The 27,879-nt window shown below is 47.3% G+C and overlaps 1 protein-coding gene across 8 annotated transcripts; it reads left to right on the forward strand.

Annotated features, from left to right (window-relative positions):
- Window positions 1–27,302, forward strand: LOC116842262 (monocarboxylate transporter 12). Of its 8 annotated transcripts, none has more exons than XM_032811198.1 (12): window positions 1–673; window positions 13,365–13,512; window positions 15,767–15,971; window positions 17,641–17,781; window positions 18,032–18,220; window positions 19,097–19,340; window positions 19,417–19,615; window positions 20,405–20,578; window positions 20,840–21,062; window positions 21,369–21,608; window positions 21,822–21,947; window positions 22,279–27,302. In XM_032811198.1, exons 2-12 carry the CDS (start codon window positions 13,381–13,383, stop codon window positions 22,437–22,439), a joined length of 2,034 nt encoding a protein of 677 aa, XP_032667089.1. In that variant the 5' UTR covers window positions 1–673; window positions 13,365–13,380; the 3' UTR covers window positions 22,440–27,302. The 8 variants fall into 8 exon arrangements, with proteins under 8 accessions (XP_032667089.1, XP_032667093.1, XP_032667088.1 ...); XM_032811202.1 differs by lacking the exon at window positions 1–673 and adding an exon at window positions 4,619–4,641; XM_032811197.1 differs by lacking the exon at window positions 1–673 and adding an exon at window positions 5,339–5,582.
- The last annotated feature ends 577 nt before the right edge of the window (window positions 27,303–27,879 follow it).

Raw genomic sequence — 27,879 nt, forward strand, 5'->3', positions numbered from 1 at the left:
CTAAGCAGCGAGTCGAGGGAGAGAGAGAGATTATTTCCCGAGTGCCGGCTCTCCGAGTCGTTGCGAAGTGCAATCACAGCACGAGCGGTGCTTACTTTGTTTATCCGTGTCTCGTTGGTTTGTCTGTTCGTCGCCCAGCCGGTCGCCACGAGGGGAGTACACGTCGTCGTGGGCTACACGTGCGCGCGGTCAAAATAACGCGCGCGTACAATCGAAGTTCGAACGCCAATCGAGATTGCACGCGTGCGCGTACGCTCTGAAGCTATGCGCGCATGAACGGGACGGCGAGCGCGCGATTCTCGCTAATATCTTTGAGTGTTCGGATAAGGGGACGAGGAAAAACCGGTCAACTTCCGCGGAAATCGTATCAGCAGGTACTCGCGCGTAATTGTCACGAGAAAAGCGTGGCTCCTCGAGAGTGCGGGACACATTGCCGATGAGAAGATAGCGCGCGCGTCGATTTGTTCCGGCGATTTCACGCGCGCGCGCCCGTTCGCGCCTATTCGTTCAAAGGCGGACTGGCTCTTCGCACTTTTGGACTGAAGAGGAAGGAAACTCGTCACCATCATCGAGGATATCGCGTGAACGAGAAGCGTCTTCGAGAAGAGACACGTACGAGGCTGTAGCTGCGGCGTCGCACAAACTCGCGCGAAGTCGTCTGACAGAACAAGCAGTAAGTGAGAGTGACTGTTACAGTCGTGATAGGCTAACGTATGCATGTTGTGGGAGTAATTAATTCACGGCTCGCCGCGACTAAAATCGTCTTGCTACATTTCATGTTTTATTCATGGCGGCGAAGAGAAGTTAGCCGGCCATGGTGGATAATTGTTCCTTTTGGAAAAACTCACACGTCCTTCAATCAACAAGTTACGAGAGCGTCTTAATGAGGGAGTATTACTGACCCGACGGGTGAGTTAACGTCGCTGCAGTCTGTTCTTTTCAACCGGTCCTGGGTTATTTCACTCTCACATTCCTCGCGTTGCCGAGGGTAACAGGTTCTCGCGCGTGCTGTCGCGCTTCCTTCCTCAACTCCTCCTCGATCTCGCGAAACTATGTGGATTCGGGGGCATTTGATTTTCTCAAACGACACAACTATAATTTCGCGAGATCAAGTTTGAACACGCGAACCATTCGCGAAGGCGCGATCTTCAAACGCGGTCGCGCGTATTCCGCGCGCGACCGAGCGCTAAAGCGCTAAAAAGCAACGGTGTGCGCTTTGCGCAGCCACGCGTGATATCCTCACGTAATGTCCACACACGTGCACACAGGAAAGTACCAGACTGCATTCAAGTAAATGTTACTTGTCCCAAGTATTTCATAAGAGTTTATATATCCGCCAATCTGTCATCAGTTCATCATGAGCATCAAATTTACTTGAGATTTTCTGAATGATACATTTAGCGTTTCAATCAAGAATATTGAATTAACAGAAAGATTCGATCTGCTTACTACATAGAGACGAACTTTTCCCTTGATAAGAAAGATATTCTCTTGTAAAGAGAATAGATTCTTTTTTTGAGGACACAATAATGAATCTTTTTACAATTTCTAACGAGTGCATTTTAAGACTATTATTAAGAAGATAACTATTATTTAAAAGAAGGAAAATTAACTGAGGAATCGCTTTTCTCAGTAGCAGAATGATATTTTTCTCTGTGTGGGCACGTCGTCCTTTTAACGACTTCCTATTTGGGAGCCCGCCAGTAGTTCTCGCGTCTCCAACCGAGGGAACATATCGCACGACACGTGGTGGAGACACGATTTGTACATCCCCGTCGTAATCACGGCGATCGTGAGATCGAAATCGAGATCACCGGACCTTTTCACCGTCGTCGTCGTCACGTTATCGTTACGTCACGTTTCGCGCCGCGCTGCACTATCACCAGTTCCGCGCTCGGAAATATTGAAAACGAGTTGCGTTCGGCGGCGATAGCGCTTACAATCTCCCGCTTTGAAACGGGTTATCGAGCGGTCGCCTCCGGAATCTTTAACGTCGATCGACGGCATTCGCGCCACGCCAAACTCGTTGCCGTGCCTCCGCGGACTCCGAGGGTTGCGAGCCGCACTTGGGGGTCGAACGAGATAATTGGTCAAATAAATTCTCGCATGAATCTCTCGATTCACTTAACACGTTCGCGTCCACTGCTTCTTTCTAGCAATACAAAGACTTAGTTGGAGATAAGACGTTGTAACCAACATCACAATTTAATCACATTTCGCCTCTGTTAATCGGCAGAGCGCCGATAATAATGATAATGATAATGGTATGTCTGCAACTGGCCTGTAAGACTCTAGTCCTGAGGCAATATAAAAAAAGAACTTAAGACGTTCGCGATCAGGGTACGTCCAGGAGACTCTTCCCGTAGAAATTACTTCGTATATTTTCTTTTTTTATTTAACTGTGTAGGGCAGACTTTAGTTTAACCCTCTACTGCCCAAATTAATTTCTCATGTTCAAAAATTTGTTTATGTGTTTGTTATGTCGTAGGATGTTTAAAATTAAAGTACTCAACACATATAAGGTGAAATTTTACTTTTCTAATTTTTTATTTTCCCAAAATAGATTTGTGAGGTCACGTTGGGCACTTACTATCGTTGTCAACATACTAAAAAAAGGCAGCCATATCGTGACTTTCACGTCATATCGGTCAAGACAGGGATAACATTCATATTGAAGACAAATAATGATGAAATGGATTATGGCTTCAGTGTCACGACAGTAGAGAGTTAAGTAGATAGAAAAAGAAAAATGATGATCGTTTGTGACGTTGGTCTCATGTGAAAGGTCGATGCGTCACACATGTATGACGCTGATAGTAAATACGTTAATGTAATTTCCAGAGAAACCTCGTATTTTGCGATGCGTAAGAATCCTGCATTTCTCCTATAAGAGAAGCCTTTTTCTCAAGTTTTACATACACGGAAAATGTTACAAGAAAAAGTTGTTGAATTAAAAAGGGATTTAAACTCGCATTAAAATTAAATTAGTTTGTTTTATGTGTTTTTTTATTGTTCTGCGGTTCACAAGGAAACAGCTGAATATTAGCCATATCCGTCGCACTCGTCGCCCGACACAATAAGTGTTATCATTTCAATGACGAGGCGATGTCTTACTCACTCAACGCGAGAGGTTCGCTTGAATGTGGATCGCGGCATTTGGATTTTTGAGAGCACGCACGGCTCGGTTCGTGTCCGACAAGCGTTAAGGTTAAATTTTGCATAATCAGAAAGGGTAAAACACATATATACATATATATATATATATATATATATATATATATATATAAATAGATATACACCGCAGCGACTAGCTGCGTGTTACGTTTTCGTTATGCACAATGCACTTGATCGAATCCGAGGGGCGTGTTTGCAACCCACGGTAAGAATGCACGCGCACCCGATGCATATGTATACACGTTTTATATCTGCGTATGTACATATATTTGCGTGCGTGCGTGCGTGCGTGCCGCCATAGAATGGAAAACCTGAAATATAAAACGTAAACTTGGAACTTGACACTGAACCACGAGAAATGGCAGGCTTTCTAATGGGATCGCGCAATGAGACGAGACACGATGACGAGCGGGAATAAAACACCGTCTTGAATTGCCGTGTTGTTTGAAATATCGCGACGTTATGTCCGCAATTCGCGTCGAGCAAACGCCGAATGCCTCGCAAACGCGATAAAAATGTTGGCGCGTTTCGCACGTGTATTAATAAATAAACGACACTCTCGTGCTGGCCCGTTAGTTTAGGTTGTTACTTGTTTATGTTTTCCAACCCTGATAGAAAGTCAACGGAAACCAGTACCGTTGCCTCGCCGCCGAACGAGCCCACGTAATCGAGTCTAATTAAGATTCACGGCGAATAGTATTCGCGTAATCAGCGATATCGCCGACGTATATCAATAGCGTATCAATAGTGGTTCGTTAATACTTATCGTTTCTTTTCTCAACGTCAATTTCAATTCAGTATTTAATGACCTAATATAACTACAAAAATCTGTGGACCGAACGATAAGAGAGAGAAAGAGAATAAAAATAGAACGCTACAGTTGCGAAGTGTGCGTGTCTGTTTTAATTTCTATGGATCCTTAACGTAGCTGTTAATTTGTTGAATTTACAAAATCGATTAATTGTGAAATTTGATCTAAAAATTGGGTTTTCTTTGACCGTCTACTTTACATTTAGAGAGAGAAAGAGAGAAGAATATATACATATATATGTAATGTTCCTAAAATAAAATAAAATAAAACAAAGATCGCACGCGGTATGTGTGCGTGCGTGTTCGGTGCTGAGCTCATCTCTGCTTTCCCGAGTTTATTTTTAACTCGCTGACTCGAGATAACGCGGTTAACGATCGTTTAAATTTTTTTCTGCAATTATTACGATCCCCGAAGCTGTGTCGGTGCATCGCGAACTCGTGGGAGTAACGATCGCTGAAATTTGGGACAATTAATCGTAAAACTCCTGCCGTAAATGGCAATTTATTTTTGCGACGACCATGTCGGCGCCGAATTCCCGCTGCTCCGAAAACTTTCTACGATTATTGCATCATTCGGATGATATCGCGGCGGCGCCGACGACGATGGCGACGACAACGACGTGGATACAAATGGAGGCGCCAATTTAGCTCCCGCTGGTGAGTTGCGGATCTTTTTCTTCGTGAGACAATTATTGATTACACGAAATTATCGTGCATTTTCACAATCGCATCATCGGCGTGAAGTTTCCGAATATTTGCCCTTTACAATTTTGACCACGTGCCAGCATTTTCCAAAGATATGCATTTGCTTTCACGAAGTTGCGATGATTGAGCGATTGAGTGCTTCTAACGGAATATCGTCCTAATCGACATCTTCGTGAGCCGCGACTCGTTGGACGCCAGATTCTTTGCTAATTACACAAATAATTGCGATAGAAAGAGAGAAAGAACTTTTCACATCGCAACTTTGTGCCACTGCGAGACCTTTGACGCCAAATCGGCGTCCTAAAATACGCTCACTCTCGATCGGTTCTTTAAATCGAAAGACTGATCTCGCTCTTTAATCGCGCTATTTCCAGACACGCCATCGACTCACGAAGGAGATCGTTGCGAAGAAGCGCGCTTTGCTCAGCGATGTGCGCGTCCGATCGCGTAAAAAGAAATCCCACAAACATCTGCGACGAAGTTGCTGTTCGCGATTCCTCCTCCCAACGGGCCAATCTGGCATTCGGTCCTTATCGTTGACCGACGGGAACTCTCTCCGCCTCCCTCTTTCTCCCATTTTCTCTCGCTCTTTCTCTCTCTCGCTCAAGCACGCCCGGTATAACATATGAGACGTACAACGTCACCGCACCGCGTCGCCTCGGAGCAAGACCGGAGTAAGACAACGACGACGACTACGACAACAACGACGACGACGACGACGACGACGGCACTCGACGAACGGAGTCCTCCGCTCGAGCCACATTGTGCGACGCGCTTTAGTGCGAACGCACCTACGTACACGCGCGCGTGCTGTGTCCCACCTCCGGTTCTCCTTTACCTCGTAGCACGTTGGAATTTTTCGGCAGTCGGTGACAGTGACTTCGTAAGGACAGGTAAACCGCTTCTCCACCTGGCCTCCACGCGGCCAGGCGGTCGCGCTACGTTTCGCCGTGAGCATGCAAATCAGCCGGAAATCGCACTAACGAGCCACAGTAGCGTACGGTGCGTGCGTGGGTGCGTGTAGTGCGTGGAAAGGAAAGTCAACACAAAACGCAACAGTCGACGAGGTTAACCAACGACACACATGTGAAGGAAACAGAGAGAAAGAGAGAGAGAGAGAGAGAGAGAGAGAGAGAGAGAGAGAAGAGTTCTCATTCGTTTCTGATTCTTCTAGTTGCGAGAACAAAACGAACGAATGTGCGGTTCCCGCCGCGTGGTTTGGCGGCGCAGGCGCACGTGGCGGCCGTGCGCGTCGTTCCTGCTGCACGTGGGTGCGCGTACATGACGCACACGTGCCGCGAGGTCTCTTTTTCAGCGGCAGTGCGTCGCGCCGCGGTGAACCGCGGTGAACCCGATCGCGGAAAATCGCCGTGTCCGAGTGCCGTTACGCTCGCGAATTAATTCGACGCCAATCTCGGTCGGTGAGCGCGCGCGACCTTTCGCGATGCCGCGGCGTTCGCACCTTCGCCAGCGGCGAGGCCGCGGTCAGCTGCTGGAAAAGTCGTCACCGGGAAGCCAGTGCTCCAGCCAGTGACGTCAAATCGCACGAGCGCCTGGCCTGGTATTCGCGCATGAATTCTTTAACACTCGCTCCTATACTCAGTACCGCAGCGGGAACTGCTGAACCCGTTGCGCTCGCTGCCGACACCTGTGTCGCGGGAGAATTTCGTATTCGCACCTGTATTCGCGACTGAAGACTAAAAGTAGAGTACCTTTGACGTCATTGGCGGCAGCGAGTCGCGATCGGCCGGCCGGCCGGTCGGCGAGTGCGACGGCGTCGTCGTTGCAAAGATCATGTTCCGGCCTTTAAATAGAAGGGCCCTCTGAATTTCCGTCTATGTCTATTAACGGCCGGCTTCGCGCGCTCAGCCCCTACGATCTCGTCGCGCTGAATAACGGTGGATAATTACATTCCGAGTACGTTCATTCACACGACCGTCGTCGCGCTCGCGCACGCCGTGTCTCTCGACGCAAATGAGGAGATTTATCGTCGCTCTGCGATTAATCACGGAGACGCGGCCGCGCGGCGGCGTCAGAATGTTGAGCCGTCGGAGATGCCGGAGATGGTTGAGGGGTCGCACGATTCGCCGAGTGAGTCTCGCGACTCAAAGTTCATCGATGTAGTGCTTAACTCAGTAATTAGCTTCGCTAATTAACGAAGTAACTACATTGCACTAGAGAACGCGACCCGCAATGCTAATTTCACGTTCGTGTTCCGTGAGTCGAAGCGAAGACAATTCGTACGGGAACTTTTGTCGTGCTCGAAAAGCCGCCGCGCAGACGACGACCTGACATTACGCGACATGCGCGCACGGTAGCTTCGCCCTGGTGGGTTTTCCATTTTGGAGGCGCGTGTCCGGGAAAACTGCTGACTCGTCTCGCCGGGGAATAAAGAGAACAAGGGCGCTGGGTGGCGGTGCGAAGGCGCCGGGGAACGACGCGGAGAGGGTCGCGCGGTTTATTGGCCTGCTTGCGGCTATTTCTGGAGCACTTTCGTCCGGCCTTTCGACGGCAAACGCGTTATCGTGCATATGTTGGTAAATAAATGCAGAACGCACGTCAAGATAACTCCCCGCGAACTTTGGCCTCCAACACGTGGCTCGGCTCGTCTCACCGTCATTGGCGATGAGACGTGTGTTTACGCAGCCTGTCGTTTATCCTGTTTGCGAAAAACACATCGTCGGACGAGGACGACTCGCCACGGGCAGAAAGATTCGCGCTGTATATCGCGAATATCATGGGGAACGATATAATGTTAACGCTTCGACATTTGGTCGGAAGGAAATAACGCTATTTCCCTCGGTTGCGCCTCTGTGCTTCGATTTGATTGCAAATAAAAATCACAGGAATTTTCGCTCTTTCCCGTTGCGTTGCGGAAAATGGAAAGTTCACTACGCGCACTACGAAATTACGTTGTTGTATGATACGAGCCTCGGTGATTCTCGTGTGTGTTAATTATATTAATCGAACGGCACATGTCCGTTGTTTCTCTCTTTTTTCTACGACGTCTCATTCATAATGCGAGGCTAATCAACGAGACTCTGACTAACTCTGACTAACTCTGACAAATTCGAAATGTCCTGATGAATTTCATTCCGATACGAGGCCTGTGTCCGCGCATGCCACTGGAATTCAAAGCGCGCAACGACCCAACGAGAAAAATCGCGGGATTTTGGGCAATTCGTTACCGGCCAATTTGTTCCAACGGCGTGACCGAAATTTTACCGAATAAAATTGTTTCATGCCTCGATGTTCGATCCTACGATTCGTGGAGGGAAATTCGTTGTACGGGTTATCGCCGCGAAATTAGGAATTCCCCCGACACGTAACGGTACGCGTCACGTGATTGTCGAAGCGAGAAGCAAAGACATCTCGTGATGTATCAAGATACATTTATCGTCAAATCATGATCGATAATCTCTGATAACCATACGCAAATAGATAATCTCTCTCTCTCTCTCTTTTCTTTCTCTCTTCTGAGCGATCGACCTTTCGCGACAATACTTGCGAAATTAATGTCGCCAGTCTCGCGATAATTGCGTTATCACAAATGGAAACCTTATGTTGGCGCAAATATTTCTCGGCGCCCGAGTGAGCGCACGATGATTGGAGCTCCTTGCGATCTTTGCATTAATTGTCGAGTTCGGCGGAAAAATTGGAGGAGTGAAGGTGTGGAATAACAATGCGCAACGCGGAGAGTGCAGCGATGTGTGGCATATAGCCGGGAATGCCTTTTATCGTCAAACACGCGCTCGTTCGTTCGCGCCGGCCACTGTAACGTCTGGCTGGCGTTACGCAATCCATTAAAAACATATTTTACGAGAAACTCTCTTGGGTACGGTGCGGCGCAATTCTGATATCGCGGATATCGTGATCAGGGAAACAATTCAACCAGTCTCTAATCTCTACCTGCGCTCTGCGTCGGCCGTTGTTCGAGCCGTGCCCGCACGAGGGCACCCACGACCTCGTAAAGCAAGCTCGCGGACGCGAGCATTCAAACACTGATAATCGCGTATCGCTCGCGAATGCACCTAATGTGTTTTGCGGATGTTTTTTACTAATAATCGTTGCTTTCCCGCCCGCTCAAACCGGTCCCGCGCCACCGCGTGAGATCTATACGCGATGTCCGTTTCTTTTGGAAATTACTGATTCTTAAAGTTTTTTTTTCTAGAAATTCTTTACACTGATAAAAGAAATATCTAAAAGATGAAAGATACTCTTATTCGGTGGGAGTATTAATAATATATTTACTTAAATCTGAATTCTTTGATTTGCAACAGACAAACAGTTGCTTTTACGGACAACTAAAAGGTTTTAAAAAAATGTTCTCTTATTTAAAAAAAAATATTTTTATATCAATACAAATAAATATGTTCTCAGTAGCCAACAAATAAATAATTTTTACTTCTTAGACATTTCTTTTTTCAGTATAGATATTCTTCTAGTAATACAACGCGATATGCAAACACAAAGCAGAAACTCGAACAGTCATAAAAGAAAAACATGTCCGCAACAGGAACGCGCATTACGTCGCGACTTGACGGTTTTGCATAATTCACGCACGCCGACTTCCGCGGTAATTGCTTACTCTAGATACCGACATTGTTGCATTGAAACATTGCTGCATCACCGCGCACGTTCGCGATCGCGCATTTTTTATCTTATTTCTATTTTTATATCCTTTTGAAGAAAAATGATCGATTACAATGTCGACCTTTGTTCGCGAGATGATCGGACTCGCGTCGCGTGTTGGGAACGCATCGCAACCCTTTCTTCCAAGAAAATGACGGGATGCGCCATTGTCTAACAATGTGAGAGGGAGAAAAAAAGCCGGCCACAATTATCAAGCCGACGGAGCGTTTGATTTTCTCATTATCTGGCCGGGAACGATAATTTCCTTTGAAGTGGTGATAATTTATTGCGGTCCCGATGTGCCGGAACGCCGTTCAGGCGCTGATTACATACGAGACTGCAAAACGGCCGAGTTTTATCGAACGGAGAGACAGAATCAGTCGAGGGGTTGTGTATCGGAGCGCTCGCGACGGCGCGCGCTCCTTGACAAAGACTCGCGGATAATTGATTAACGAGTTAGCAACGGAATCGCACTGTCCGGCGCGTTAATAATGACTTATCCGCAGCAACTTGAAAAGTGTTAATCAGCGTTGTTCCACCAGCATCTGGCCTCTCCCCGTGGTCGTTTCTAGACCGGCGATTATAGCGAGGACACGCTTACGCTCGCGCGCTGTTCCATTTTTCCGTTCTACTGTCGTGAGTCACTTCGTGACCGTTGACGCAGGCTTTTTACATTACAATGAGAAGCGGGACAACGATTTTTCACCGTTCCATGTCTATCTAACGCCGAATATGGTCCTGCGAGCGCGCCTTTCGAGCTCAAAGCACGATTCTATATTCGACACATTCGAGAGAGCGCGATCAAAGAATGCGAATATCTTTGACGTGCACGGGGGCATGTCTTTGACACGTACGTCAACGGCGTTCTCTTGCCAACTCCTTTGGATCGGATTTGTGCCGAGTCGAACTGGAGGACCCGATAAAAGACCGCTCGAGATTAACACGATCGCGAGATTAAGCGCGACCTTTTCTACAAGAGCCAATCGTCACGGATGTAACGTGGCGAGGTGCAAACAGCGCGATTGTGATCTGCGTCTTATCGATAATGGGCAACGCGTTACATTGCCGATTAAAATCTGAAATTGCACAGCTCATGAATTAAGTATGTCACGTTATTATCTGCATTCTCCATCGTCGCGCATAATTTCATAATTACCGGTTCTATTTGTCACGGACGCAATATCGCAGACGGTACTTCGCAAAATTTTCCGCGCATGCAATCTCCTTTTCCCCGGATAAACGGCTTTATCGTGATCATCGCGCAAAAATTGCCGATCAAAACATGTCGCGCGACAGAGAGGGACAGAGAAAGCACTCGCGATTGTTATATAATAATGGGAGAGATTCGTGCGAGTGCGAACGAAATGCGAGAATTAAGTTGCAAACAGATAACCACATACGACGCCCGTAGACGCGTCAGAATGATTATATTATTTTGTCGCGGACGTTGTTTTGAATTTCTGCGTAATTTCTATCGTAATTCTATTCTCAGGCTCTCCGCGGCGAATTTGGCGAGGTACATTGCGGGGGCAGGGGGTTATTTTCGACGGAACGGAGTCGATCAAGGACAACTGGATAAAAAGTGGAACGGAGTTACAGTTTCGATTACTGAATTTACTTTCTCCTTTTGCGGACTTGCCATCGGCGGTGACACACGCCGTCGTGGCGTTTGATACACACTCAGTATTTCATGCGGGAGCCGCGTTAAGCGCGGAGTTCGCGAGAGCAAAGTGAACGCGGAGCCACGTTAAAAATAAACATGTCCGTTATCAATTAGCAAAGTTTACACAATCCTGTTTGCATGATAGCTGCCGAAGCGGTGGAAATTGCACGACAATATGCAGGCTCCTCCGGCGACACGTTGCGTCGCGCTCGCGCATAATAAAATACGGTCGGTCGTAATTCTTAATCGCTCCCAGCGTTCTGTCTGACAGATGTCATAATCACGCGATACATCGTGCGGTCCAATAAAAGTCCGAAATAAGCAGAAAAGTGTAGAAGGAGGGGCGGCAAGAAAGAAACGGCGAGATCGGCCGCGACAAGAACGGAATATATAACGCGTCAGAATTTAAGAGGTTGTTTGTGTATGTTGTATCAGGAATATTTTCCCGGTCGTATCTTATCGTCAATTTATAAGGCACGAGATACACGCAAGATACACGATTCGACACTTCAGACGTGCTAAACGTCATTATAATGCCGACTTCGCCGTTTCGTCGCAAACGTCCATCAGATAGGCGGCTAGTGAGTATCATCGTTTTAATCCCTTCTCATCCGATCATTTCGGACTTATCGAATCGTCTTTTCATCAAAAACTAATTGATCGCTTTTGGGATTTTGTCAATAAAGACGCGACTCGGTGAATTCGGCTGCGAGCGAGTAAATTTGCTATATTCGTTAGGAGCAAAGCTCCAAATCGCAAACAGACACCGAAACTCTTTATTTCATCTTAATATCATCAAATTTTAATTTAATGTTCTTAATATCATCAAATTTCAATTAAAAGTTTCATATCTCGATTACACATATACACATGAAGACACTTGAAATATGATTTGAAAGATTGAGAACAGGCAGTGATTTCTCTCGACGTCTCCGGTAGAAAATCGATTCTAAATTATTCCAAATTCCGTAAACAAGAGAGATGACTCTCTGTAAAAAATATTCTGTATATATTCCCACGGAACACCGAATTAATTGTTGCTTCTTTTAGCGTAACACAGATATCACGTCGAAATTTGACAGATAAAGGCGCCGTTCGGAAACATTTATCTTGTGACCGCACGTGCCGATGATATAATCGATTCGATCGATCATACGCGATTTAGACTATTGAAGACAGTCAATGACTCCTCTTAATTACCAACTGTTTGATCGAATGGGGGAGCGTGGACATGCCGACAATAATGATTACTTGAACTCAATCGCGCCAGTAGCCCCAGTCGATAATTTTAATTAAACAATGGAGGTTTGACGTTTCAACTTTAGTTTCAGCCCGAAAATCTTCGTGGAATTTCCCGCGAATTTTTAGCGAGTCCTTTTTTCTTTCCGCGCTGTTTGTGAATTTCCCAAACAGCAAATGACGAACACACTGATGTTCGCCTGGCTTTAGACTAACTCTATTTATCCAAGCGTCGATTGCTCGAAAATTTCTCAGGAAGAAAGATCTCCCGCGTCTCCACCGTTCACGACATTCCGCTGATCTGAGGAAAGTAGTTGGATTTGATTTTTTCGTGCTAGGTCGCTTTTTATCCACGAAATCTCCGATATCTTCGCCGAGTAAGCCTCAATGGGAAGTTCACAATGAGAATAACCTTGTGGTGATCGACATCGCATTTTGTACAATGTTCGCGCTCGCACATTCTATAGCGACGAGACAGGGCATGACAGGCTATTCAAAACGTCGTCTTGCATTCCTTCTACGAAATAAACTCCATTAAACAAGCTGGACGCGTTGATACGACGGGAATTGCTCGACTTCGATCAAGCTGATTACGATTCGTAATCAAGTGTAGACGTATGTCGCTTCGACTACTGCTCAAGCTAATGTCAAGTGACGTTCCTTCGAACCACGATCGTACACCTCGATCCCCGGTGTGTCACCGCGGAGGCGCGGAATGTCGTCAGAAAGATCAGCGAATCTCTTAATCTATCTCCACGTCCTACTCGTTATCATCGCTGTGGAAGGTACAGACATTCGCGTTAAGTCGAATAATGCGTAGGAATGCGTTTTAATTCGCGACAGAGCGTTCATTTTTTATCTTTTACGCAACAAAAGGAATGTCTCTTCAGATATATATATATATATATATATATATATATATATATATATATATATATATATATAAAGAGAGAGAGAGAAAGAGAGATCCATTTTCACTCCTCTCACTTTCGGCTCTGCAAAATTGCAAAGTCCACGATCGCGTTCTTAGCGCTCTATAGTTCTTATTCTAGCGTCGCACGTATTTTTATCGGCTGATCCGTAACATTATTATTTTCCTTCGCGTTCTCATTACGCGTACTTCAATCTCGTCGTGTTTCAGATATTCGGGCAGAACGATGTCGGCGACGCAGGCGAGCAGCAAAGTGGATGAGCAGGTTTCCGCGAACAAGCCGCAGCAAAACGGCCACGGCTGCAACAAGAGTGAGGAGCTGCAGCTCGAGGACGTCAACGACAACAACAATGACGAGGTGAGAGAGCCTACCTGTCGCGCTCGCGACAGTAAGTATGTGCGCTATAGGTGTGTCAAAATGCAAAGCTGCAAAAAAGTCGCGCATGACGACTCGCCGTGTCGTCCCGCGAGCAGCTGGCGATCAGTGTATTCGCGTTGAGAGCGATGGGCGGCTCGTCGCACATGTTGCAAAGTGCAGAATCGTGATATCGTCTTATTTGCGACACATAATGGGCCGATAGGCGTTGTCTCGCGCTGTGGGTCATCTCAGGGGCGGATACGCGTTCCGCGCGCTCAATTTTTTCTCTTATCAATCTCGCCTCTCGGAGTCAAACGCGGACGCCTCCGCGTTTCTCTCTCTCTCTCCGGACGATAATAACCGACCCGCCGTTCTTCATGTACATCGTCGTCGGCCGACGATGACAACGAAACGTGTCGTTTTCCTGAGAAATGCGATTTTTGGACGAGCCAACGTCGCCCCGCTCCGCGCTCGCGGACGGACCGCGTATTTTTCTTATCGACGAGCCACCTGCAAAAATGCAGCCGATCGCGACGACGATTTCCTGAGCTATGAGAACGATGATGATGGACTTTTTTACCCTCATGCCTCCGCAATCAGTCTATTCAGGTCATCGGGAAAGGATAAAGTAACGTGTTGATATTTTCTTTCACTACTTCTTTCTTTCTAACCAGCCCACCGACGACACATGCAATCGTGACGCGACATCGTTATTTTGTTTCTTCTCCCATCGAATATCACTGGATGAGAACGCTATTTTATGTTGAAATTACTGTCTGCAGATTTTTACAGTATGCGTCAAAAGACAACGCTTCGACGCTCTCATGGCGGACTGATAACTTTTCAAGTTTTGGGTCATGCCAAGTTGACCGAAATACTAAAGAGGCAATTTTCTGAACGGCCTTGACCTTAGCACCTCGTGGATTTCCACAAGCGCGAACGTTGATGTCGAAATATCGGCGGACAGCCGCCGCGGATTAAATGACCTCGCGCCGCCTCTGCAAACTGGTCTCTCGTTATACATATCGCATCGTGTTTTCCGACGAGCGAAAAAGCAGCTCGTACGCGATGATTATCACCCCGTGGAATTTATCAATAGTCTAGCCACGAGGAGAGCTCTTAACTTTGCAGTGGTAGGCCGAGTCTACCAACTCCGTGAGCCGTTTATTTTAACGCAATCGAGGTTTCGAATCTTTGCGAGAATAAAACGTTCGCGAACACAGCGCAATTGTTACTAAACGCAATTACGAGGAAGGTTACTAATTCCGCGGACTTTAAGCGTATTATCTCTCCTTCCATTTTTCCAACACAAACCTCTGTTCTTCGCGCGGCATCCAATCTTGCCTTTTCGAGTAACCACACTAGTATATTCTTTGATAATAATAACTGTTAGATTACCGGCGACACGAGCTTATCTTTGGATAACGCGTATCGGTGCGTTTGCCAATTTTATGAACGCTTTTGGTTTCGCGGCTGTTTAAATGAGGCCTCGTTTTCTTTCAATCGAGCGTACATCGGCTGCACAAATTTCCATACTAATTAGGAACGACAGGCCTTTAATTTCCATTAACGCGCTGGCCCGTATAAATCCGATGCCCGGCAGCGAGTTTTCTTCGATTCGTATTCTGCAGGAGGAGTGGAATCCCGGCGAATTTCGATTGGTTGAGTCGCGCGATCGTCAGTTCGCAATATTTTTATGCGAAATATCATGCATTTTTATCTTCTCCTCTGCCTTCCTTCCTCTCCTCCTCCCTCCCCCATTCCTAAAAGACTTTAAAACAAGCGAAAGAATCTGTTCCTAAACGGAAATTCAAACGAGCAGAGGGGATAGTAACGGACTTGAGATGTTTGAATGCTAATCGAATTTGAGATATCTTAAGCATTTTAATGCGCACGAGAAAAAAAGTCTCAGTCCGCGTAACGTGACAAAGAGCGGACGAAAACTCACGACGTAGAAACGATACTTCTGTCGCCACGACGTTTACTTGAAAATTCGATTGAAATAACAATAGATTCCGTACAAAGACCTCTTATAGAAATTTTTCTATTTTTATAGCTTCTGTGTGGTTTCCAGATAATAGAGGATCAGTTACCGAGTATTTCTGCCGGTGCATATGAAAAAGAGCATTACGTGAGCGCGGAAGCATTAGCCAAAATGGGATCTGTCGTTTTTATGAAACGTCGTGAAGACGAGCGCGGTTCCCGTATTTCGTCGACCGTGTTAATTTCACGATCGTGATTATTTTGTCGGCAGACCATCGAGGTGGAAATGGTGGTGCCGCCCGACGGAGGATGGGGCTGGGTGATTGTCGCGGCATCCTTCATGTGCAACCTCTTTGTGGACGGTATCATCTTCAGCTTTGGCGTATTTCTGAACGACATCGCGGACGCGTTCGGCGTGTCGAAAGCGAGAGTCGCACTCGTGGGCTCGCTGCAGACTGGATTTTATCTCATGGTTGGTTAGTAGCGCGACATGTATGTAATAATAACCAACAACACAGACCTATATTAAATCTGGAGCACGGTTGCACTCGGTTGCAACGGATCTCCCTTAGCCGTGAGAGAGTCGCGCGGTAATATTCGCGCGACGTGCTCTTTTTTCCAAGGAATTAATAAAGTTCGATGCTCGAAGAAGTTCGGCGATGCATAACGGTCCTTCAGACCGTTTTGCAACGGAATACGAGATCTCGAGCGTGCGTTCCCTCAGCGGCGTTAACGATCAGATGTTTGCATACACGGCAACACGGCCGTATCGGGGAGATGATAATTTGATTGGTTTTAGTGCTACGTGATAACGAACTAAGAAAATACGATATAACAAATAATCAATACACACGGAGATTGTGTATCTGGTGTCGTCGATTCGCCAGATTTGTTCTAACAGACAGATATAGCGCGAGAACAAGCGTCGCTAATTGGTAGATTCTCTCGCGCGATTGGAGTACCTATTTTTAAAGTAAAACACGGAGAGTTCCCTTCCCCAGAGGCGCGTTGTGTTGACGCAATACGTTCTTTCGTAAGACCGAAACGCACGATAAAGTGATAGCCGGTGAGTTTCTGCCGAATGTGCGCGACTGATAAGTCTGTTTGTAAAATGTCGCGATACAATAATCGTCGTGCCTGGAATTCTTCCGATATTTATCGTTCGATTAAGATTTACGCGCGTTATGCGTCTTGAAATTACAAACTCGCGGAGAAATTTGCGCAGCCTGTAAATATACCGCGAGAAATAAACGGCGCAGAAACAACATTTCCGCGCTCGCTCGGTCTGACGCAATGTCGATCAATTCAATCGCCGCAATTCCGAACTCACGAGGATCTCGATAATTAATGATTTGTACGTTCCACGAGTCAATCACACAGCGCGCACGATATAATGTGCACGAGCGTAAGATTCGAAAGGGAGTCGTCACAACGGTCCGTAAGCGTCGCGTTTACACGAAAATTATACACCGCGGATCCTTCGCGGCGCGCCTCTGTAATCAGCTCGGCGGTGCGTAATGTTCGCGAAAATTGCGCTTAACTAGCCGCGATGATGGAGAGCAATATAAGCTACTTTCTGCAATTTATCCTTAATACTCCGGAAGCTGTTTGCACTCCTGCGCCGCGAATTAAGAGCACGTAGAGCGACGCGGCACGCGAGCGCCGCGTACTTCACGCGCAATTAAAAAATTACATTCCGGAGACATAGCAATGGCACCGGCTAATAAGTGCCAACTTGTACTTGCAAAATATGACCGTTGTCACTTTTCATTACGCAACACGGCGGCGACCCATTGTGCCCGGTAGAATCATTCGTGCAAACGTACGACGCGCACGTGTGTGTGAATACTATCGATTGTCAGAATGAATTGCACGCCGTTACGGCCATGGCGCGTCCGCGCTAAGTTAGCATATCGCCAAACGGAGCGGTCAATACGTCGAGGTAAATTAAAGTAACGATTAGGAGCGAATCGATAATCAAGGTGTAACAAGAATGATTTACACGTTTTTGGTCGCGACACGTATATACGCATATATATATATACACACATACACACACACGTTCCTGAACCAAAGGTCAATGCAAACAATCGTTGACGGAGGAAAAGACCACCGTCGCGACGAACAAATTATCAATTCTTCCAGGTCCCTTCGTGTCTGCTCTCGCTAACCGATACGGCTTCAGATTGGTCGCGATATTAGGTAGCGTCATCAGCTGCAGTGCCTTCGTTCTTTCATACTTCAGCACTTCCATCGAGTTCCTTTACATCTCCTACGGTTGCATCGGTAAGTTTCTTCGTATTTTTATATGGAGAACTTTCTCTCCGTCAATCGAGTCCTCTGTCTCTCTCTCTCTCTCTCTTTCTCTCTCTCTCTCTCTCTCTCTCTCTCTCTTTCTTTCTCTGTTTCCTTTTTTCCTTCAATTACATACAATAGGTCCGAGTCGTGCATCCGATATCGAGAGGCCGATATCACGAAATTCAGAATTCCAATTTCATTTTATGGCAAGTCTCTTATCTGTTTTGGAAAAAATTAGGCGGCATCGGAGGGGGTCTGATATACGTGCCGGCTGTGATTACGACCGGATTTTACTTCGAGAGATGGCGTGCCCTGGCCACGGGTATCGCGGTGTGCGGATCTGGTATCGGCGCGTTCCTGCTCGCGCCGATCTCCGATCTGCTCGTGCAGAACTTCGGCTGGAGAGGCGCGCTGCTCTTTCAAGCGGGTGAGTACTTCATCAAACGTGTCCGTCGTAATCCACGTTTCCGACCGAACCTCAATTTAGGTTTTTCTTCTTTGATTGGAATATACAATCTTTTGCGAGAGACATGCCTTTGTGCTCAAATCTTGCGATATAACAGACTTCTCAATTTGATCTTATCAAAGAGGAATCGTTTTTCTTTCGTTTTTCTATTTAAATTCCTTTTGCGCCCCAGACGCGTCGAGTGTATTTATAGATTCATTGAGCTTTCTATCGCGAGTAATACGCGCAGTCACTCGCGTTGCGCAAACATAGGCGCTGCCAACAGCCTTGCCTGCATTTTTTCTCAATTAAACTTTCAATCAAATTGGCCGAGTCCGAGCTTATCTGTTCTCTTATCATTGAAAACGCCAGGAGCGCGGCCTGGATTTTTTCTCACCTAATAACACGGTACGTCAAGAACGTTTGATTCGATAATATAGAGACTCGGCGCGGGAACAACGTCTGACGAAATAACATGCGACTGAGGCGCGCGTATCGTTTACCGCGCCGCAAACCGCACGAGACAAGTTCGCGACCGAGGTACCGTTTAATTGAAAAGTCACTTGCGAAACCGCGCGGGAAACGCTCATTTTACTCGCGGCACGGTCTTTACGTCTCGAGTCGTAACCGGCGACTATTTGTATGTAATCAACTGTCAAATATATTATCGTTACGACGTTTGGAGAGTCTATGTATTTTTCGTGAAGGTATACAAACGCGACGAATCTGTATGAATAATAGATTTCGTCGATGATTTGAATTTATTCACGAACGAATAAACATTATAAATGATTCTCAGCACGAGTTGCAAACGTATAACAGATCAAAGGATGTGTAATAATCCGCGATGGATTACAGGCATGCTGTTGAATTGCGCTATATTCGGCGCCATGTTCCGACCGTTGAAACCGACGAGAATAAAGGTAAAGTCCACCCCGGAAAACGCCGCACTCGAGGTGAAAACCACGCTGATGGGCAAGGGCGTGTCGACGGCCTCATTGCACTGCGTGCAGCCGAACAGAAGCGGCTTCTTTGGCACGAACAATAACACGGAATATCCTACGGCGGCCGAGATACTCGGCAGCAGCCCCAATATAGTAAAGTAATGAGAACCCGGGAGAATCACGCGCGAATCTTCCTTCTACGCGCAAATCAAGACGCATCGATTTCGATTTCAGCGCGTCCAAGTCCCTGCACTCGCTGCACAAGGTGCACGTGGAGCCTCAGACCTTGGAGTTGAAGGTGAGCAGTTCGGAGAAACGGTTGTCTGTGCCGGTATATTCCGACCTGGACGCCATGAACAACGAAGAGAAGATCGCCGAGGAGAACAATCTGCTCAGCGGCGACTTGGAGCGATTAAACGGCAAAGTACCGACGGTAAGATCGATACACGGTGTTGCAGGAGGACGGAAATTTCGGCGGGGTTTTTAAACTGTCCTCGGGGGTAGCGAAGATGTCGAAAGAGCTTTATCCGTCGATTGCAACTGACGCAATCTAAACATTAAGTAAGACAACAATCTTGCGGAAGTGCAAGAGATATCGGCGATGGAAGTGAGCTCTACGATGGTCGGTTTTCATTTGTTCGGCACACGATCGGTCGATCTACGGTCGAGGGTTATCTACCGCGGCGAAAGGTTAAACAATCGTTCACGCGGTCGTTGATTAAGAACTACAAAGTTAGCGAAAATGTTGAGACATCGCATTGAACTTGATCTATGATCCGAAACTGTCGTTAGTTCCATTTCTCTCTTTTTCTCTCTTTCCCTCTCCCTCTCGCGAGATTCATTCTTCTCCCTTGTTGTTTTCAAAGTGAAAAGCGCATCCAGAATGTATTGCGGCATGTTACGAGAAAAAGAGACTACTTCGAGACTTTTGCCAAGAGGGGAGAATTTAGTGCTTCCGAGGCTATAAACGTCAACTCTGTGACCTGGAAAATCTTCCAAATCGAGTCACGAATTATTTACGGCTTCATACGAGCGCCTTCATCTTTGTCGAATTCGTCCGTGAAAATTATCGCTATACGAATTACATAATCGATACTTGTATATTACTGTTATAAGATCGCGTGACTGGTTATTAATCTAATAATTGACATTTTTCAAGGATAATACACGACTGACGATGCACGATTCGTGCACCTTAATGCACCTTCGATCAATTTTTCAGACCCGCCGACACACGATCAGCGGCAGGCGTCTACGAGCGGATTCCGAGTGCAGTCAGAAGTCCCTCAGATCGGGCAAGAGAAATCAACCGAACAAAGATCCGCAGAGGCCGTTTTACAGAGATGACATCTTTTACGGTGGCTCTTTGAACAGACTACCTCATTACAAGTCGCAGGTAATCTCTAATCTCCGAGTATACCCGACAGAGACCGACAACATCGCACGGCAACTTTGATTATTGCAGTTATACGAGTATTAATTATATATAAAAAAAAAGGAAAGAGAAATAGATAATCGGCACGCGAGCAAAAACTAAAAATCTCTAGCCGAAGGTTGACTGATGCCTCACTAATTCCGGTTCTGCGAATATAATGTTGCCAACCGGATGGCAGATAGACTGTTCTACTTAAGATATCGTGAAATTACGTCTTCGCAGCAATCGTCGGTCGGTTATCACATGTCAGTGACGCGGCTGCCAACGACGACGGACGTGGCGGAGGAGGAAAGCGGAAGCTGCTACCTGTGTCCCGAAAGCGTACGTCGCATTCTGACCACGATGCTCGACCTCAGCCTGCTCAAGAGTCCGTCCTTTCTGATACTCGCCATCTCTGGCGGGCTCACCATGATGGGCTTTTACACGCCTTTCATGTATGTGCCGGGTACGTCGGCTGATCGATACAATAATATAAAAAATCCCTTTGGCACCGCAGGGAACACGATTTCCCGGGGAAACTTCAGAGCCGCATGAGCCGCTCAATCTTCCATCGCAATCCCCTCAATAAAGTCGATTGAGGAGGCTCATGATATTCAGATAAAATTAAGCCCATGATATACAATCTTTGTTGTAACAGATACAACAGACTCTCGTCATCATTTTATCGTACAACTCTTTTAATCGTTGTATCGCTTTAATATCTGTGTCTCAAACAGTAAACACTCATTACCGGGCCCTGTGCTATTTGCAGATCGAGCCAAAAAGGCTAACATTGACGCCTCGACGGCGATGTTCCTCGTTTCGGTAATTGGCATCGGCAATACCATCGGCCGTATCGTCTGCGGCTTAGCGAGCAGCCTGCCCGGGGTTAACGCTCTGGTCGTGAACAATGTGTTTATCAGTATCGGCGGCTTACTCACCATATTCTCGGGCCTCTCCTTGACGGAGGGATATCAATTCTTTTATGCAGCCGGCTTCGGCCTCAGCATATGTAAGTGGAAGATTATACGGTCGCGAGCATTAACTTCTGAAATTCCCGCTTTAAGTCTCTCGCAGAGACGCGCGACTTATCGTGCCGACCTACTTTACGATGTTTTCGCTCAGATCCTCCGCATTAGATAGCTTCAGCAACTTATCGACTGCGCGATAATACAATAGCAGTGAATATATACACAATTTTTCTCTCTCCTTTGTAACAACACAGCCGTGTTCGCCTCTCTGAGATCGATCCTCGTGGTGGATCTGTTGGGCTTGGAGAAACTGACCAACGCTTTCGGACTGCTCCTTCTGTTTCAAGGTGTGGCGGCGGCTATGGGCGCGCCTCTCGCAGGTAATTAGAAAATATCGATCACCTATCGGGTTATGTACTTTAGCAAACAACGTCGAACGAAAATCCCGGCGGGCAGCGCGCGATGCTTTAATTAAGAGCGACAAGACGCGCGCACGACGTCGCCGATCTTATCGCGGAAATTTTCATCCGACTAATTCGAGCGCAGCGACATTACCGATTTTTACCTTTCCTCTTCGCTTCGCCAAACAACAGCGCGACTTGGCGCGCCTTTCGCGGTTCTAGGAAGTGTTTATGTCGCTCGCGTTAGAATTATTCATTATCGACACGGATTTGTCACGATGAGCTAAACAATCACGACTTTGCCGCACAGGTGCGTTCATGGATGCGACTGGGAGCTACGACGCGTCGTTCTACCTGTCCGGCAGCCTGATACTCTTGTCGGCGGTCATTTGTTATCCGCTCAAGAGGATCAACACGTGGGAGAGGCGCGGCGAGCAGAAACCGGCCAACCAGGATCTCTCCAAGTCCTGATCCGAGGCGCAAAACGCCACACACCGTAGAGATCATACTCGGCACGCGTGAGCGCGCGCGCGCGCGATATCGGCCGCGCGCCGCGTATGTTGTACATATTAATGCATAATAATTTATAAGCGAGCGCTCGAGTCGAGAACACAATCGTCATCATCGTGTCGCACGTTCGCGAGGCGTGTTGCGCGTCGATGAGAAAACGATCGATCTCGCGCGATCGACAGAGCTGCTGCGTTCGCAACTGGGACGGAATGAGTCCGATTGTGTGCCTCTGAGGGAAAAGCAAGAAAGAACCTACCCTCGTACCGAACGTGCCTTCCACCGAAAAGGGCCTTCTCTTCACTGAACGAAGAGTCGATCGCTCCCGTCGCGGCGGGGTCCTGTCGTTCCGTCGTTCAAATTCAACTATGTTTATCCGCGTCTAACATCGGCGAGCGTAAGGAAGAATTCACATCTTAGCGGGAAAGCTAAGAAAAGGTGGTTTCTGCTTCTCTACCAGCGTGAGTTCTGGTTGGTTTCTGCCTCTCGGTTTTCTACCAAGGTGTGAATCCTCCCCTTCACGTCGCGGGTCGAACGCGAGATAGCAAGGTTGTGTACATAAAGGATGGGACTCATCCTACGGACTAGTTACCGATTAGTTCGTATTTTATATATTTTCCCGAGGGAAGCCAAGAGTTTTTGCATAGATTACATCGATATAGTTTAGAGCTCTGCATATCAAGATCCAACAGTATCCGATACATCTTGATTCCTTATCGAATATAACCCAGGCTGATTTGTATCCACTTTGATAAAACGAGATCATCTTAATCGAACTTGTCTTGACAAGAAACTGATCCAGGGTCGGGTCTGACATCATCAAAGCGAATCAAATCGTGTTATATTTGATAATGAATCGGATTATGTAATCGGATGCTGCTTGATTAGCAGAACTCCGATGTAGTTTAACGAGTGCGCGTTGTTGCGCGTCACATATATATTCGATCGAGATCGAGCTGCTACGTACGCGCATCATGTAGCTTAGCTTTTTTATATAAGAATTTTACATTATAAACGTGTGTTAACCACTCACTCTTGTATATTCCACGCACGAGGGGGTTAACGCGAGATCTCGCGACTCGTGATGCTGTACGCACTGACGTTGAGCGGTTAACCGCGCGTCGTCCGCGCGTATCGGGTGGCATTTGTACTTGCGTGCGTCGCATGAGCGCATAAATAATCTCAGCGGAAAGCGCGCCTTCCGGTGTGCAATGTTATTTGTAAATATGTCATTCCACCCAGGCTTTCGAGAGCGGCGGAACTCTTCGCTGCGGGACGCGCAAAGACCTGTCGATCGCGATCGATCGATGGCTCGGTCTTGTCGCACTCGACGATTTATCTCGGTGCGACGCAATCTTTGATTTTTCTGTCCCAACTCGCCAAGACCAGCAGGCGCGTGTCGATATGAAGAATACTCTACGCAAACGTTTGTCGCGCTGCTCGAAGCATATTTCGTACGTGCGTCATAAAGATAAGTTCGCGAAGTCGGCCGCGTCGATCTCGTTATCAAAGACGCGTCTTACGAAGTATATACACATGTTGAATATATTCCACGTTGTAAGTCTAAATATTCGTATTTCACCTTACGCGAAGGATTCAGCCGATCTCGAAAGGGGCCGACTCGAGCTACCCATTGCCCATGATCAGGCGAAGTCGTTGTGGCGTTTTTTACCCATTAGTCTCTTAAGAATTTGCTCAAAAGTGCAATCCGTTCCTAGTGTTCCTAAACGCTAAGAGTCGTATATGTTACGTAGTATTCCTAAATTCGCGCGTGCACGTGTCTCAGGAAAGCCGACCGCCCAACTTTTCCAAGCGGTCTCGTTTCCACCGCAAATGTCTTCCGTAAAAGATCGGGAATGTGCGATATGCTCGACCTTTCGTTCGCAGGACGACTCGATCGACTGCCGCGGAAACAATTTCGGCCATGCGTGAGTCATGTGCAATAAGAATTAAAGAATCGTGTGAAGCAAGAAACAAGTCTCGTTATCGAGATCCCTCGTGCCCATCATTCTGATCTGAATCTAGCCAAATATTGGCGGATCCAGCCAAGTATTGGCGGAGAAGCGCGCAGTTCCTCGCGGGCTTCGGAGATACGCGACGTCGTTTCCCGGGAGATTCGATACGAACTTCGACCCATGCTAAAATATCGAGGGAAATCATTGGCGTATTCTATTCGAGGTCCGGCGCGAGAGGAACAACGAATAATTATCCATCGCGAACGAGAGTCGGTCGATTAGCCGCGTCGATTTGTCGCCCGTTTAAGTTACACGAGAGTCGAGAGCATGTTCTATATACTAGGCAACCTTGCATATAAATTTGCATCCGTGCGACTTGCGGACTGCGCGCACGAGGCGGAGGCACGATGACAGTCGGTGTCCCATGTGACAGACCTTTGCCAATGCGTCAAAGTCACGGACTTCCGCCTCCTGGGAGGATGTGAATCATGCCAGTGCGACGCACGAAATCGTAAATTATCGCGCCGTGGTCGGCCGGTCGCGCCAGCGATCTCGTTTGTAATGAGATTCCGCGAGTGCAAACATATTTACCGAGAGGAAACGCGCGCACGACAGGTACAGGCGAAGCGGATGCCAGCGAAATGCAAACGATGTTTTTCCCGGACGTATGCAAAGTGTCGGCAGGCGACGACGGTGCGCCGAGTTATTTGCCGTAGAAAAGCGAACGAACGCCACAAGCGGGACTGCTGCGAGTTAGGCAGGACCACGATGTTTGCCCCGTGTAGACGTCGGCCGGGATATCTCTGTCAATGTTAGACTACTCAGCGTCGTGACGGCATCGGGGGCATTGTCTGATAAGGAACGGAGTGAAATGCGAATTACGCTTCCGGCCGTCGCCGACGGACCACTTCCGGATAACGCGAGTGGCGAAATCAATTTCGTCGCTCGCCGGTTCTTGTATTTATCACGAGGTGTCTTTTTACCCGTAAATAATACACAAGTACTCTCTATTCACAGGCACTACTATTTACCGGTCTCCCCGTTATTGCCTGTACACTCTTCCGATTAAAATCTTTCTTTCTCTTCTTTTTCTCCTCCTTCTTCTTCCTCAATTATTGCCTTCGCCAATTTTTAACTTCGGCGGCGAGTGGTAACAGAAATTTAGGTGCCGCCTGACGCGGTTACAGCCATAAAAGCGGAATTGCCACCCGCGCTATCTACGGTCTCGCTCGTTGCTTTGTATTGTACGAGGGTCGCCGACTACACCTCCGTCAGTAACGACAGGGTGGTCTCATCTTTCTCTTTTTTGCTTCGGCAGCGGTCGTGCCGGGGCATAAATTATTGCCGTACGTTCTCTTTCTCGCTCGCTGACCAATCTTGTTCCTCTCGCTCTTGTTCCTTCGCTAGTCGTGACGACGTACAGGATCCGGCCGACCAATTTCTCTATTTTTTGCTTTTTAACAGGTTTCGGATCTACGTAAAAGCTAACTCGCAACTCGCGATTTTTAACCGAGTTTTACCGCGCGATATGATACATCTTTATGATTCAAGTGTACGCGCAAAGTACCACGAACTGGCTCCAAGTGCCAAAGTGCAAGATGCGCGAAAGCGTAGGATTTTCCAAAGTAAGAGCATAAATTATTTCTTTCATTAAGAGCGTGCTCGCTACTTTTTCTCCAACCCGTGCGTATCCTTAAATAGTCTGCCGTCTTCGACCGCGCGGCTCTCCGCGAAATTACGGCGATATTTCACGCGCGCGAGCGAGTTTTCTCGCTTTTCAATCTGAACACACTGTATCAAGAGAGAGAGAGAAAGAGAGAAAGAGAAAGAAAAGAAAGTGTCTCAGGAAATTCAGATGAACAGACTCCTGTAAAAACCTCCGTGCATTCACCGACAGTATCACATAGAGAGTGGCACGTGTTCGAAATTGCTTGAATCCATCGAAGAGAGAATGCTATCTTTCTCCTACTTTACCATTTCGGACGCACGATTGTCGTGTCGGTAAAATTTTCCGAACGGTCGCAAAAAACCACTCAGAGATATCGTCAAGATTCAATTTTCCGCTAAGATACACGATCGTTATTAACCGTGGACGAAGTCAGCGTGTTATCGGTGCAGGATAAGACTTCGAATTAACAGCCGCGACCGTCGTTAAACGTATGTCCGTAACGACCGTAATTACGTTCTGTATCCGGTTGCCGAATTGACTCTAAAACCTACCAAGGTCTCTACCGCCGTAATTGTTTTTCTTAACCGCCACGAACGAAGACTGGTCGCAAAATAATATGGTGATATTTCCGTTAGCGTAATTTCCTGTTTATTCGCGTATCTCTCGGCTCGTCGCCCGCGCCCATTTTTGTCCATTTGCGTCTCCCACTTGCCGCAATAACAAGTTCCCCAGCACCGCAAAAAGCACTTGGCGTCGCTTCAAATCGAATTGTGTTTATGGCAATATCTCAATTCCCCCTCTGGCGTTTAATACGTCAAATGCGTAGGACGTGTAACCCTTTTTGCACGAGCGATAACTCTTCTCTATCCTAGAATATGCTATTACATTCGAGCTTCAAAATATCGCGCGTCTCGAAATCGCGTGGAAAAAGTCATGTCGGATGTTACTGTGGTATCGAGACACAACACAATACATGTGAGTGTGGGTGTATGTGCACATGTATCTCTCTCTCTCTTTCTCGTGTAACCATTTCTCATCCGTGGAGTGCTTTGGAATCCGAGTCCATTACCCTTGAAGAACCACAAACTGCACTTTAATTCGCGAAAGGGTGTGTGTGTGTGTGCGTGCACGCGAAGCTAATACAGTTACAAGACTGTTATTTCCCGAAGATAATAAAAATTAATATTATTTCTCGAAAATGAAGAATACATTTTGTAATTCGTGCCTCGTTTGACCATCAACTCGCATAAAAATACGATAGCCCGAACTGTACTCGGGGCTGCCAGCTCACTTTTGTCATGTAAAGCTATATTCAATCGTCCGCAGCGAAGTATTAAGGATTAAAGGAACATTGCATGAAAGGGAACAGTGATGTCGACAGCGACAGACATCGTCATCGTGAGGGGGAAAAAACGCCGGAGTCGCCGGTGCCGGCTCGAAGCCACCGGGCTTTCTGCTTCCGACTGCGGATACATTGCGACATGGAACGGGGGGTTGGTGTAGGGGTTCTCGCGGCTGCGGAGAAGAGGGTAGCGGACCAGGCGGGGTGGTGGGTCGTTCGGGGCTCGGAAAGGGGCATGATGCGCGTCGCGACGCGCTGCGGCGAAGCTAGAGCGAGACAGACCGATTTTCCGCCCCGCAACCGCAGCATCCCCCTTTCTCACCCTCCCTCTCACCTCTTCTCTCTCTTTCTACCTCTCTCACTCTCTCGCTCTCACCCCTCTCTCACTCTCCCTCTCGTTCCTTCTGTTCCCTATTAGCTACCTCTCCTATCCGTCCC

The sequence above is a fragment of the Odontomachus brunneus genome, unplaced genomic scaffold (genome assembly GCF_010583005.1).
Source record: "Odontomachus brunneus isolate Ranch 3 - 2012 unplaced genomic scaffold, Obru_v1 Obru_scaffold_023, whole genome shotgun sequence".
NCBI lineage: Eukaryota > Metazoa > Arthropoda > Insecta > Hymenoptera > Formicidae > Odontomachus > Odontomachus brunneus.

Excerpts from the sequence above, each read along its gene's own strand:
- LOC116842262 (XM_032811198.1), top strand. The coding sequence starts at position 13,381 with ATGTCGGCGACGCAGGCGAGCAGCAAAGTGGATGAGCAGGTTTCCGCG. Across the intron at positions 19,341-19,416 it reads AGCAGCCCCAATATAGTAAA|CGCGTCCAAGTCCCTGCACT; the intron begins GTAATGAGAACC and ends TTTCGATTTCAG. Across the intron at positions 20,579-20,839 it reads TACCTCATTACAAGTCGCAG|CAATCGTCGGTCGGTTATCA; the intron begins GTAATCTCTAAT and ends ACGTCTTCGCAG.